At 39.2% G+C, this 13989-nt stretch overlaps 1 protein-coding gene across 14 annotated transcripts in view; it reads right to left on the bottom strand.

The window, feature by feature from the left end:
• Nucleotides 1-13989, bottom strand: part of syngap1b (synaptic Ras GTPase activating protein 1b) — a 165695-nt gene that overhangs the window by 25086 nt on the left and 126620 nt on the right. For all 14 annotated transcript variants that reach the window (XM_020041421.3, XM_020041424.3, XM_020041414.3 and 11 more), the window contains 3 exons: nucleotides 6728-6881; nucleotides 1823-1921; nucleotides 449-688 (listed from right to left, as the gene is read on the bottom strand). In XM_020041421.3, the coding sequence (XP_019896980.1) occupies nucleotides 449-688; nucleotides 1823-1921; nucleotides 6728-6881 (493 nt within the window). The remainder of the gene's footprint in view (nucleotides 1-448; nucleotides 689-1822; nucleotides 1922-6727; nucleotides 6882-13989) is intronic.

Here is a 13989-nt window from a genome sequence, read left to right as displayed (position 1 = left end):
TACAACTTTATGAAGCATGCACCCTATTCATCCAAACAGTGTGCTAGAGTAAGTATGAGAACAGAGGTTTGGATCTTTAGCTATTGGGAAGTGTTCAAGAACATTTGGAACCTCAGCTACTCTAGGTAAAGTATGACAATAGAGGTTTGCATCTTTAGCTATTGGGAAGTGTTCAAGAGCATTTGGAACCTCAGCTACTCTAGGTAAAGTATGACAACAGAGGTTTGGATCTTTAGCTATTGGGAAGTGTTCAAGAGCATTTGGAATCTCAGCTACTCTAGGTAAAGTATGACAACAGAGGTTTGGATCTTTAGCTATTGGGAAGTGTTCAAGAGCATCTGGAACCTCAGCCACTCTGATCATCGTAACAATGCTCTACACTTGATTCTGATGTCATTTCAACCAGCTGTATCAATATGGCACCCTGGTGGCTGAGTTGTCTCCTTACCTTGCGTCTCTTTTTGTCAGTCTCCTTGTAAAGATGAAGGCGTAGGTTGCGTACGGCTGGCAGGTTGTTGAACTCAAAGTGCTCACCCCAGAACACGGTGTCGGTCCGGGGCTTGCTTGTGGTGCGTGCATAAAGCATGTCGTCCAGACAAAGCTCGCAATAGTAGCGCTTCTTGGCTGGAAGCTCCCGCGCCTCGATGATCCAGAGTTTCAGCACGTTGTCCACCCTCCGACTGTTGTCCTGTAGAAAGTTAAAGACAGTGTGGGGAAAAAGACAAGGCAGAACAGGGGGAAAAGAAAGTCAAGGAGAAGAATTGACAGGGTACAGAACGGTCTGAGAACAATCTGCACATACAGGAATGGAGAATAATGACATAAATACGTACTGGAGGCATGAGAGACAGAAAGTGGATGTTTGATTGGTAATGTTGGCGCATATAGCTGCTTTATCTCAACCGGTTTACAAAGAGGCACCTATAGCTGAATTACCCCATGGGAGAAGAGTGCTGTGTTGATTGCTGTGTTGAGTGATGTTTTAGTCAGGGCTGAGTCATTTCAACTTGTCTGAAATGCTGCTGTATCGCTCGGCCCTGGCTCAGCGCAGCTCAGCTCTTAATACCTCATTTACATTGCTAAATATATCTGCAATTTTCTCAAGTTGTTAGTCCTGAAGTACTCCATTGGTAAGCTGCCTGACGAACAATGTGACCACCACTACAACCTATTGAACTGTTTGTCATTAATTTCAATGAGAACAAGAATCAAGAGCGTCCGTCTGCCCAGAGACAGTTACGAAACCTAATGAACATACTGGTCTCGATCGACAGCGCACCTCGTTTTATGTCTCCCATCATGTATCTGAATGGATATTCATGAGGGTGTGGAGGACATTTCATGGCTCCTGTGTCGAGTCCTTGGAGCCCCGTGAATCAGCCAGGAGGAACCCTGCAGTCACAGCATCTGGATGAGTCAGTCCATTCAGTTGATGTTTCATCTCCGTTTTACTTAATAACTGCAGCTCCCTAGCTGCCATCTTTTTAATAAGAGAGAGAGGGGGAAAGGGCCTTTTACTCAGACCTATGAGATTAATCTAGCTGGAAAATAGGAGATCTGCTTCAATCAGCTGACTCTAAAGTGCTGACAAGGCTTCCTGTTTTCTGTATTTTGCTCTGCACGATGATGATCGTTCGAAAGTGCTGTGTTTTAATATGTAGCCTACTGCATTCCATGACTGTACATCCCACATACAGACAAACAGAGAGCAAATGGAGGTTACAATAGACAAAATGAGGAAATTGTCATATTGAAACAGACAAATTGACAGGGTAGAAGGAGACAGACAGTGAGGTATCTTTATTCGTTCTTGTTTCCCCACCTTGTTGGGTTTGACAGCTCTTTGAAGATTCTCGATCCATTTGTCTCTCTCTGCAGCCGAGCGACATGCAAAGCACTTGGTTCCCGAAGCCGTAGTCACCTGAGGTTACCAACGGTAACATCAATATCCACAACAATTATTAACTTGGGTTGATGACAAGTGGCATAAAACGTCTTTTAATCAGGGAGACTTGTGTCATGTTCATGTCGGCTATGGGACAGCGAACCATGCAATGAAAGACATTTTCACCACCAATGTCTGTGACAAATCAGCTTGGAACATGAGCTATTTTTGAAACGTTGGTTGGTTTTCTCTTTGATGTTTTTTTTTCCACAGATCTAAACATCACAGCTATATTCAATTAATCCTTCTATTATTGTCAATGGAGAGAGTTTTAAAAAGCATTATTTAGAATAAAAGACAGGCATAATTTTAATTATTTCATAAAACGTGAAAGTGTGAAGGTCAGTCTTGAAAATGCAGTGATAACTGCAGTCCCTTTACTTTGGCACAATGTAAAAACACAATTTGAAAAAAACTACATATTTTTCATGTTATTTACCTGTTGGGTGTCAAATTAGCTTGTGTCACTGATAATGTCGAAATTTGTAGTAAAACGTTTTTAACATTTCAAGATCTATTTATTATTTTGTTTGGTAAACATTAAAAAAAGTATTGACAATAGTGCATGCATCATTAAAAACTAAGAATGCTATTTAAATTGAATATGGCAAATTGTTATCAGGTCTATATGAAATAAAATGATTAGCTAATCACACCCTTCTCATACATCACAAATGTAAGGATTCCATTGATCATTTGGTACATCTAAATTCTATGTCACTTGGTGTTCGTTTAATTTAATAGAAAATGCATTTTGAAAAATATTTAATCAACCTACTTGCGATAATGTACAATAATTTATCTTTAAAGAAACCCACATCCAAGTATTGCAGTCAAGACTAATACATGGAGTAAGCTCCTTTTTGACCTTCAAAACTTTAAGGTGACCAGATTTCTGGTTGGCATATACTTTCTAACTTCTTGTCAATAGCTTATGTCTAGTAATTTTTTTATTAACCTAAATGTGTTGCTGATGTTTAAATTATATATCTCAGATTAAAAAAGCAGATTAGGAAATTCTGTTTGGATATATTCCTATATGCAAAGGATTAGTTAAAAAAAAGTATTCAATAAATAGTGTTTATCAGGTAACACCAAGGTCCTCTTACAATAGTCATATCCAAATTCACTTCTCGTATTTTGAGCGAAGTGTCATAGTTTCACAAGTGGTGCTCTCAGTTAAAGCAACAAAACTGGTAAAAAAAAAAAAAAAAGGCGTGCTTAACATTGTGACAGTAAAGTGAATGCTATTTTGGTGCTAATAAACTGAACATGTAAAAATACGTTTGAAACTCTTGCTGTTAAAGGACATTTGCAAAAAACTAAAAAAAATTAAATGCCCCATTTTGGGCTGGATGCTTAATGTGGTTTATATGCGCATACTCTGAGAAATTCCTATCAAACCTCAGTCAGCCATAAAATGCCAAGTTTGAAAGTTAGTAGTTTTAATGACATGGGTCACAAATGAGCAAATACAGTGGATATAAAAAGTCTACACACCCCTGTTACAATGCCAGGTTCTTGTGATGTAAAAGAATGAGACAAAGATAAATCATGTCAGAACTTTTTCCTCCTTTAATGTGACCTATAACGTAAACAATTCAATTGAAAAACTAATTGAAATCTTTGAGGGGGAAAAATACAAATAATAAACTCACAATAACCTGGTTGTATAAGTGTGCACACCCTTAAACTAATAATTTTTTGAAGCACATTTTGATTTTATTACAGCACTCAGTCTTTTTTGGTATTAGCATGGCACATCTTGACAAGGCAATATTTGCCCACTCTTCTTTGCAAAAGTGCTCCAAATCTGTCAGATTGCAAGGACATCTCCTGTGCACAGCCCTCTTCAGATCACACCACAGATGTTCAATTGGATTCAGGTCTGGGCTCTTGCTGGGCCATTCCAAAACTTTAATCTTCTTCTGGTGAAGCCATGCTTTTGTGGTTTCGGATGTGTGCTTTGGGTCATTGTCGTGCTGGATGGAGAACTTCCTCTTCATCTTCAGCTGTCTAATGGATGCCTGACGGTTTTGTGACAACTTTGCCTGGTATTTGGAACTGTTCATAATTCCCTCCACCCTGACTAAGGCCACGGTTCCAGCTGAAGAAAAACAGCCCCAAAGAATGATGCTGCCACCACCATGCTTCACTGTGGGTATGGTGTTCTTTGGGTGATGTGCAGTGTTGCTTTTGCGCCAAACATACCTTTTGGAATCATGGCCAAAAAGGTCAACCTTGGTTTCCCACGTGCTATTGCGGTCTTGATGTTTGTTTTTGCAAACTTCAGCCGGGCGTGGATGTTTTTCTTTGTAAGAAAACGCTTCCGTCTTGCCACCCTACCCCATAGCCCATTCATATTGTAATGGTCCCTTCCTGAAGGGGCCATTCCGCTTCATGTTTTCTGTGTTTCCTTGTCTTGTCCTTGTATGGTCTTTCCTGTTCTTGTTTCTGTTAAACGGTATATTCAGTTCACCTGTGTTTTTGCCCCCACCTGGCTCTCCTGGCTCCAGACCCTCAGCCGGCTCTCCTGGCTCCAGACCCTCAGCCGGCTCTCCTGGCTCCAGGCCCTCAGCCGGCTCTCCTGGCTCCAGGCCCTCAGCCGGCTCCTGACCCTCAGCCGGCTCCTGACCCTCAGCCGAGTCCTAGACCTTCGCCAGCTCCCCCGGCCTTTGGGGGGGGGGGGTACTGTAATGGTCCCTTCCTGAAGGGGCCATTCCACTTCATGTTTTCTGTGTTTCTTTGTCTTGTCCTTGTATGGTCTTTCCTGTTCTTGTTTCTGTTAAACGGTATATTCAGTTCACCTGTGTTTTTGCCCCCAACTGTTTCTGTTCTCCTCGTTTCTCAGTGTATTTAGTTCAGCCCTTTTCTCCTTGTCGGTCATTGTGTGTGTATATGTTATGTACACCTGTCGTGCTCCTGTGCTCCTGTGCTCCTGTGCTCCTGTGCTCCTGTGCTCCTGTGCTCCTGTGCTCCTGTGCTCCTGTGCTCCTGCCCCATTGGAATTATCGTAGTGCCCGGCACTCAGTTGAGGTTCTTCGTTGTTTTTTGGTTTAATAAAAGGGGTAACCCTTCGAACTTCTGCATTTGCCTCCGTCTCCATATCTAACTACGTGACACATATGAAGAATACAGGAGATTGTTATCACATGTACCACACAGCCAGGACTTGCCAGAAATTCCAGCTGTACCTTTAATGTTGCTGTGGGCCTCTTGGAAGCCTCCCTGACCAGTTTTCTTCTTGTCTTTTCATCAATTTTGGAGGGTCGTCCAGTTCTTGGTAATGTCTCTGTTGTGCCATATTTTCTCCTTGATGATGACTGTCTTTGTGCGTTCCATGGTATATCTAATGCTTTAGAAATTCTTTTGTACCCTTCTCCTGACTGATATCTTTCAACAATGAGATCCCTCTGATGCTTTGGAAGCTTTCTGCGGACCATGGCTTTTGCTCTGAGATGCAACTAAGAAAATGACAGGAATATCCTACTAGAACAGCTGAACTTTATTAGTGATTAATCAGAGTCACTTTAAATGATGGCAGGTGTGTAATGACTTCTATTTAACATGAGTTTGAATGTGATTGGTTAATTCTGAACACAGCCACATCCCCAGTTATCAGAGGGTGTGCACACTTATGCAACCAGTTTATTGTAAGGTTTTTATTTTTCAGTTTGTTTTTCAATTGAATTGTTCACATTATAGGTCACATTAAAAGTGGAAAAAGTTCTGACATGATTTATCTTTGTCTCATTCTTTTACATCACAAGAACCTGGCATTGTAACAGTGGTGTGTAGACTTTTTATATCCACTGTACATGACATAGTACACAATTTTCAGGGAACCTTTTTGGCTCTTCAGTGCCACTTTCACCACTGGCCAGAAATTCAAGAAAGCCTCTTTAATAGGTGATACATTGCAAAGCCGCGATTCCAACTAAGGTAAATGTTGATCCACAGAAAGAAAATGCATCTTAAGTGCAGGTGAGCTGCTCACATGAACAGGCTGGGGGATTTTTGGAGATGTAGTGTGGATGGCTGAAATAACAATTTTGATTACACTTCCTCAATTAAAATACATGGTGACAGACACAACACATTTGGGAGCAAATCTGTAGATATCAGTGTATCCTATTATTGCCAGGACATTCTGAAGCATATTCACAACTGTGATAGTAACATCCATTCTTTTGTCATTATGGTACATTTATTGTGGGGTGACAGAATTTCTCCGGTAAATGTTGTGGTAGGCACTGTGAGTCTTTTCGTTGAGCTGGCTTTTATGGGTAGTTCACCTAAAAGAGATACTCATTTGGCTCCTAAAAAGCAAATTGCTTAAACATTTACCGGGAACAATTAAAAAATACCTAACATATGTAACTGGCTTAATTACCCAGTGTGATTGAATTGGAGAAGGAAAATGGCCTATTGTAACTCATTGGCTTTGTGTAGCAAAATATATTTTTTACAGGCTATACTATACTGGACAGGGGACACTTATATAGGACAGAGCCCTAGAAAAAGATCACAACACTCCTTTGGCTTATCTGGCGATACATGCCAATGTAAACTGAAACGTCATGTCAATTATTATCTAAAGTAATACACCTTTTCTCTCTAGCTTAATGTAAAAAGACACTTTGATTTTTGACATTCTAGGCTACATTTTAAAAATGTTCATGTTTTCAAATATATAATTTTAATCAGGATCTAATTAGTCACAATGAGTGTGTGTGTGTGTCGTGTGTGTTTGTGTGAGTGTGTGTGTCGTGTCTGCTTCACCTCGAAGCAGTACTCTTGTCCCAGGATGCTGGAGTGGACAGGCTTGATGATGGCGTCCTCATCCAGGGTGAGGTCCAGAGCCTCGGCCGCACTGCTGGGAGACAGCAAGGACTCATGGGAGTGGGACTCTTTGAAGCTTTGCATCAGACGTGTCCTGGGAGGGGAGCAGAGAAGAAGTGTGTGTAGTGACTGCCATACATAACTTTAAACAGCATCAGGGATGCAGTTTGCAAAATCCTGAACTGGAGTAATAAAGGGTAAGTTAAAAGATCTACATATTACCCTTTAATTGTATAAAATCAATTCAGGCTTTATTCTACAGGTAGAGTAATAAAATAATAATAAAGATAAGGTTGTTTTTCTGATAATACTTGTTTGTTAAACAGATTCCTGCAAAAGGAGATTAAAGCCTGATGCCGTTCTCTGTATCTGTTCTCTACATCATGTGACCATTAAACAGCTATATTTTTAACCACTATTTTATATTCATTTATGATTAAGCATTAATGAAACAAAAAATACTAGTACTATGCAGGTCTTGATTATTAGATGATTAAAGACCTTTTTAGACAGCAAGTAGACAACTGGAGTTTTCCACCAAGTACAACACATTTACTAGTTAGTTTGTCCGGCGGTTGTTGATACAAGGTGACACATCAGCATGCAGGCTATATTTTCCACTGGGACGGACGGCAATGACAGCATGGCTTCTGAAAAACAACCGGCTGTGCAAACTTCACATGCAGGAGCACTGAACAAAAATGACTGGACCGCCCTGCCTACCATCCACTGTGAGTTCATTAAGTCAACACGTCAACTGGCATCACATGGCCAAAGATGCAACCTCTATTTATAAGTTGAATGCTGACACGCATTTCTTCAAATTAAGGGAGAACCATGATCAAACCCCAGCATAGGGCTTTCTGAGGATTCTCATGTATCACACAGGAGAAAGGTGTTAGGGAAAATCCTAACAATCTTGGAGTAGAGTAGTCTATGTGTTTACATTTTAAAATAAACATTAAATGTCTAAAATTCAAAAATTGCGTAGTGTTTGTTTTCAATGAAGGACATTTTTCCCCTCAGAAGAGGCAAAGACAATACATATCCTCAAAACAGTAATCAAGAAAGGGGCTCCTTCACTATTGAGAGCAAGAAGGACATTGGTCTGAGGTCAAAATGTACATGGTGTTAAGAATATTAAAAAAACAACATACTATGAAGTGACTTATAGCATACAGGGCTCATAAAGATTTGCACTAATGGAGAAAGGCTGGTCATCTCACAATCTATTCCAAGCCAGCATATGCAGGTATGTCATTGGGCAGAAACATAACATAAAACAGATCTCTGAATCCATATAGCCAAACATAACGCTTGGGGATCCATTCCTCTATCCGTCATGTGCATTTATAGTCCCAGATAAATGGTTGGATAAAGGCGTGGGAAAACACTACACAGACTGTTGGCCTTGCAATCACTTGCCATTTGTTTCACACTTGTTGGCTAACTCACCTCTCTGAGTGTCTTGTTGACCAAACATAGGTTGTCCTTAGGCTTTAGCAAGAAGGAACCGCTAACATATACATAGAGGACGCTAAGCTACCGCCTTAGCAAATACCAAGCACCTATAAGGTTCATGACTATTAAGGGTGTCTAGTTCTTTATAAATAGATTAAGGAAGGGGCATTTTCTTATATCTTCTGACATCATGCAGTCCTGCCTCATCCCTCTAAAAACCATGACACAGACTGGTTTTCCTTCTCTTTCCTTTCCAAAACACTTGAGTATGCTTTCTCCAACCAACTCTCCTGTTATCTCTTTCAGAATGATCTTCCCGACCTTAACCAGTGAAGCTTTCGGATGGGTCATTCAACCGAGACCTCTCTCCTCCATGTCACAGAGGCTCTTTGCACTGCCAAAGCTGACTCTCTCTCATCTGTTCTCGTCCTCACAGATCTATCAGCCGCCTTCGATGCTGTGAACCATCAGATCCTCCTCTCAACAAGGCTGAACGTCTCAGTCTCTGTACACTCTTGGACTGGATCCAATAGGTCAGTATTCTAGTGGAGGACCGATCCAAGTATCACTCTAGCATACAGATAAGGTTCTCCTCCAATGATTAGATTAATCTGTGCGATATCTCGTTGTCATTCAACAGGGTTACAGAAATTAAGTGAATTTCTCCCACGGAATCAAATAACAATTGTTTCAGTAAACAACATTAGTTTTATCTGGAAAGAAATTCCCTTCAATATCACAATTACTGAAACCTCTGGCCTTGGCAGAAATAGGAGAATGGTATGCTTGACCCACACATTTGGATCAAAGCCCGACATGAAAATCCTTATTATGTCATCTTGTTAAAAACATAAAATATATTATCAAAGGCTAGTCAATTTCAGGTAGGCTATAACTTTATAGTCTTTCTTCATTGACTGATTCAGACTATTCATAAAAGTGAATGTAAGCACCACCCACTCGTTTGTAGTACTGCATTTTATATCGTGCATTCATGTAATGAGAATGAGAGCTTCAGAAAATAAAAAGTTGGCCACCAACTTGGTCCTATCATCCAAGCAGTGTCCTTAATATAGGTACATACTTCACGTATACAGACAAACACATGAGCACCCTTGTAGGCAGAATCTGGTCAACAAACAAATATAAATAATATATCCACAGAAAAGGAATGAATGGGCATATGGCTGCTTGATCAAGTGCATCAGAATATCCCAAATGCAAAAGCGTGTGACCTGAATAACACTGAACATGGGCAGCAGGAGCAACAATGAAGACACACTGGTATCCATCCTCTGGAGACCACAGAATGGCTGTGTCTCAAAAACGTAGAGGCAGCTGAAGGCACCAACTGCATCATTATAAGACATGTAATAACAAAAGAGCTCACAGAGGAAAGCACGCAGAACTGCCCATAATGTCAATGAAAAATAGCAATAAAAAACAAGACTGCAACAATCTCTGGAAACTGAGGGATGAGTCCAATTGGCTTGGACCACAGGATACAAGCATTAGATACAAACAGGGAAAGGAGAAACTTAATAACTGATATCATCCAAAATAATGTTTCTCTTCCAGTTGGAAATTAGTTGTAATTTGATGGCTTGACATCCACACCTAGATGGTAAAAGCATATGTGATTGGCTGAAATGTGTTCTATTATACTGAATACTACAGGCATGTCATCACATAACATCACATTTATAGTTCTAATTGAGTTAGTAATCGGTTTAATAATAACAATTAGGCATCTTGGTGTGACTGCTTGAGAACAGATGGATGCAGTCCTGTGTCGTTATTATGGAATGTGCTGCAATGCTTATAGCCTATAGATTTGTGCTTTTGCATTCGTTTTGTTTCTCAAATTAAGTTTAGTTTCAGTTTCCAAACTGTTTTAGTTAAATTAAGTTATTTAGATCTTTTTGGCTGCAACCGTAACTCTCTGGAATTTCGTTATAACACAACTAACTTGTAAACCTTGATTACCTTCAGTATTAACATATCAGCAGTGCTATTAGGTTCAATAACAACATATCCCAGTGCTAATGGTCTTAATGACTCGCGATTACGTTGTTCCTTAACGTTTTCGCTGTTGTGTTCGTCCTTAACGTGATCGATTGAAAAGGAAAAACGCCTCGTTATGAACGCCTACCATCCCCAACCAACGACCTTACAAACATCCACTGTATTTAACTATTAATATGTTCATAACAGCCTCTATCGGCCGGTTTCCGATGGTAGGGAAATTGAACTTAGGTTGATACTTAAATAAATCGCGAGTCATTAGGCTTGCCTAATGTGCAGACTGTTTGCTCAGATGATCAAGCTGAAATAACAAAAAGCTTAAGTCAACAAAATAAGTATAGTAAACAATGTTTTAAGCATATACAGCTTATATGTTATATTTTAATGTAAGCTACAATAAGATAGCACAAAACTGCAGCTACCCCCGAAAAAAATAGATCGGAATTGGAAAAAACAACCTGCAATCATTAGCGTCAAAAAAAGCCAATCAGCGACTATAAATAACTACAGAAACACAACAGCATATCTCTGTCAAGTAAAACATGCAAATTGATATTATTAAACTAGTAAATTGTTAAACAATTGTGTGAGAGTAAATAAAAAATGATTTTTATTATTATTTATAGAATAACGACGGCTGTTGTTTGACAATTAATAACAATCCAGTAGGCTCCATAATACAGGGATATATGCGTGTACGCAAGACTGTTCAGACACAGAAAACGTCTCATTCCTGTATATTCAAATCCCTTCACTTTCTTCAGATTTTGTGTTATAGACTAGATTTATATTTGATTAAGTTAAATACATTTCGTCCCATCAATCTGCACACAATTGTGTCAGTTTATTGAAAAAAAAAATTATATCTCATTCCAAAGGCACACAAATAAATGTTTTGGGAATTTTTAAACCTTTGAAATAGGAATAAAATGAATGCACATTTAGACAACAAAAAACCATAGAACTGTTCACAGAGAAAAGAGAAATTTCAAGAAGAAAGAAATGGAATGGATTAAAATCTGGAGAAGATAGACCTGGAATGGATTGAAGTTTGAAGTAGAAAGAGCTGGAATAGCTTGAAGTTTAATGAAGATAGAGCTGGAATAGATTAAAGTTAGGAGAAGACAGAGCTGGAATGGATTGAAGTTTGAAGTAGACAGAGCTTGAATGGATTGAAGTTTGATGAAGATAGAGCTGAAATAGATGTATATTTGAAGAATGTAGAGCTGGATTGCAAAATAAAAAAATAAAAATGCACTGCAGTGTTTTCATTGCCAGAAATATGGGCATGTAACGCCAGGATGTAGGAAGGAGCAGCCTCAATGTTCTAGTTGTGGGGGTTTTCATTTAGTACAGACAAGCTTGAAAAACAAGCCTAGTCTGTGGATAAAATGATGAAGCCAGGTGGGCAGTGTCTGATTAAAGTGAAGCACATACAAGTACCTAAAGTGAAAACAGGACATGGTGTTATGTAAACAAATGTGGTGAGATGGGTGGAAGGTGGACAAGAAGGGAATGCTGGTTTCTGATGTATGTTTTATAAGGAGTTCAGCAGTGAAACCTGTGTAACTGTATTGTGTTTTGCTCAGGTTTATTATTATTCTTCTGGCAAATATAAGATCCTTTTTGTTCATTTCTGTGAGTTAAAATGGTAAAAAAGACCCAAGCTTGCATTACAGTAAGTGCCCATATGCCACACCTTCTCATGCCATGCCATACAAATCTGCCTGATGGTGGCGTGGTCATGAGCCTCTAAAGTGGCCAATTTTGGGTAAGCATAGTGAGCTTGCAATGTGACCTAGGGTCTTGTATGTTGGTACTTAGGTCCACCTACTCACACGAAACATACTTGCCATTGAGCTCCATTCACTCAGCCATCATAGACAATTGGAATTAATGAAAAACACTTAAAACGCTATTCCTGAAGTACCAAATTATCAATCTTTATAGCATCTATCGACCACACTCTTTCAATGCAAATGTTTTTACACTAATAAAAAAAAACATGTCAATAAACATGCTGCAAAAAGAGTGGCCACTCTTTTGCACATAAATGCATTAAAATCAGACACTGAATATAATATTTGACAGTCATGTTCAAATGAGGACAGTCAACCAGTTTAACCTAGAGTCTTAAACACCTTTACACAGGTCCTCATTAGCTCCACCATGATGGATTTTCAGACATTTTGAATAAGTAAAAAACAAAAATTCTATCTTCACGTTACTTCATAGTTGAAATCTATGGACAAGGATTTTATTAAATTAATAATACAGGCCAGTATGTAAAAAAAACACTACCCACCAATTAACATTCACATGGGTGTGGTCTGGCACATAAATGCATATAAACAACAAACCAATAATCCTATTGAAATATCAATTGACGCTAAATGTACATAGCACTATTGAGTTGTAACATAGCGGGCAAATTCAATCTGGCCACACAGGGGTGTCATTATAGCTACATGACAATTATCTGTTGATCTGTGTCACTCAGTGTGTTTACATCTGACACACATTCTCAGGGTAATGAATCTATCTAATACATTTAATGTGTATATAATGTGTACTCTGAATCAATTTAACCACATGGGACACCAATGGACAGGACAAACGTTCCATGTGGCAGTTGATGCACCTATGGACTTATGGTGAATGCACGTCTCTCAACACAGGAGTGTTAAAATAAGGCCAATAGTAACTGAATGCTGAACTCCACTTAGTGCTGCTTGCAGCTTAAAATGATTTGATCGCTATTATTAATGGGCGTTTCATATCTTCATATCATGATTTATTAAAGGCAAAATAATAATTCATTTAATCTTTAAGATGTCATTTACATCAGGTTGAGCTATTCTAGGCATTTCATGTCACTTCTGGACAACTGCAACTCACTGTTGGTATGGCTCAAGACCAAAAGAGCACTAGGTGGGAGCACCCACATTTAACTGTGTTAATGTCTGGAAGGAGAAGTGGCAGAAGTAGTAGAAGAAGTCAGTGTAGTAGAGGTAGTAAAATAATAATAAGAGGGAATGCTTACCAACCCTCCAGCTCCCTACCACCTCTGTAACAAATCAATGATTCTAAAAAGCATTTGATAAGGGGAGCGGAAGGAATGCAGTCCTTTACGGCACAAAAAGCAGGGCCCAGTGGTGTTTCTCTGAGCTCTATTTGAGAATCTTAAAATATTCTAATAGAAGTAAATCACAAAAAGCAGGCAACCATTCCCCTTTTTTATGCCAAAGGATTCCATCTCTAGTCAAACTCTGTGTTTTGTCGGTCATTTCCAAAAAACAATATGCTATGTTTCACTATAGATCTAAGGGATTGGCTAAGTCAGCATTTGTGCATTTCATAATTTTATTCTAGAGGATTAAAGTATTATGAGGTAACATTAGATTTTAACATAATGAACATAATATCATCTTGTTATTGGATGGCAAAGCTACACGTTTAGACTGTCCGTCATATGATGCATAGGGCACAAAGCAAACATGTGAATAGAGTTGTCCCTGAAGCTTACCCACCCACACTCACTTATGCATGCCCACACACACACACACACACACACACACACACACACACACACAAGCTGATTAGGCCACAATGCTACTGAACTGAAGAGGAGACCGATACAAAACAGCAGAAAAGGGATTGACAGAGAACACGACACAGAGGAAGGAGAAAAAATAAACTGTTTCCCTACTATGATG

Source organism: Esox lucius, chromosome 20 (genome assembly GCF_011004845.1).
Source record: "Esox lucius isolate fEsoLuc1 chromosome 20, fEsoLuc1.pri, whole genome shotgun sequence".
Taxonomy (NCBI): domain Eukaryota; kingdom Metazoa; phylum Chordata; class Actinopteri; order Esociformes; family Esocidae; genus Esox; species Esox lucius.
This window is presented reverse-complemented; position numbering and strand designations above follow the sequence as displayed.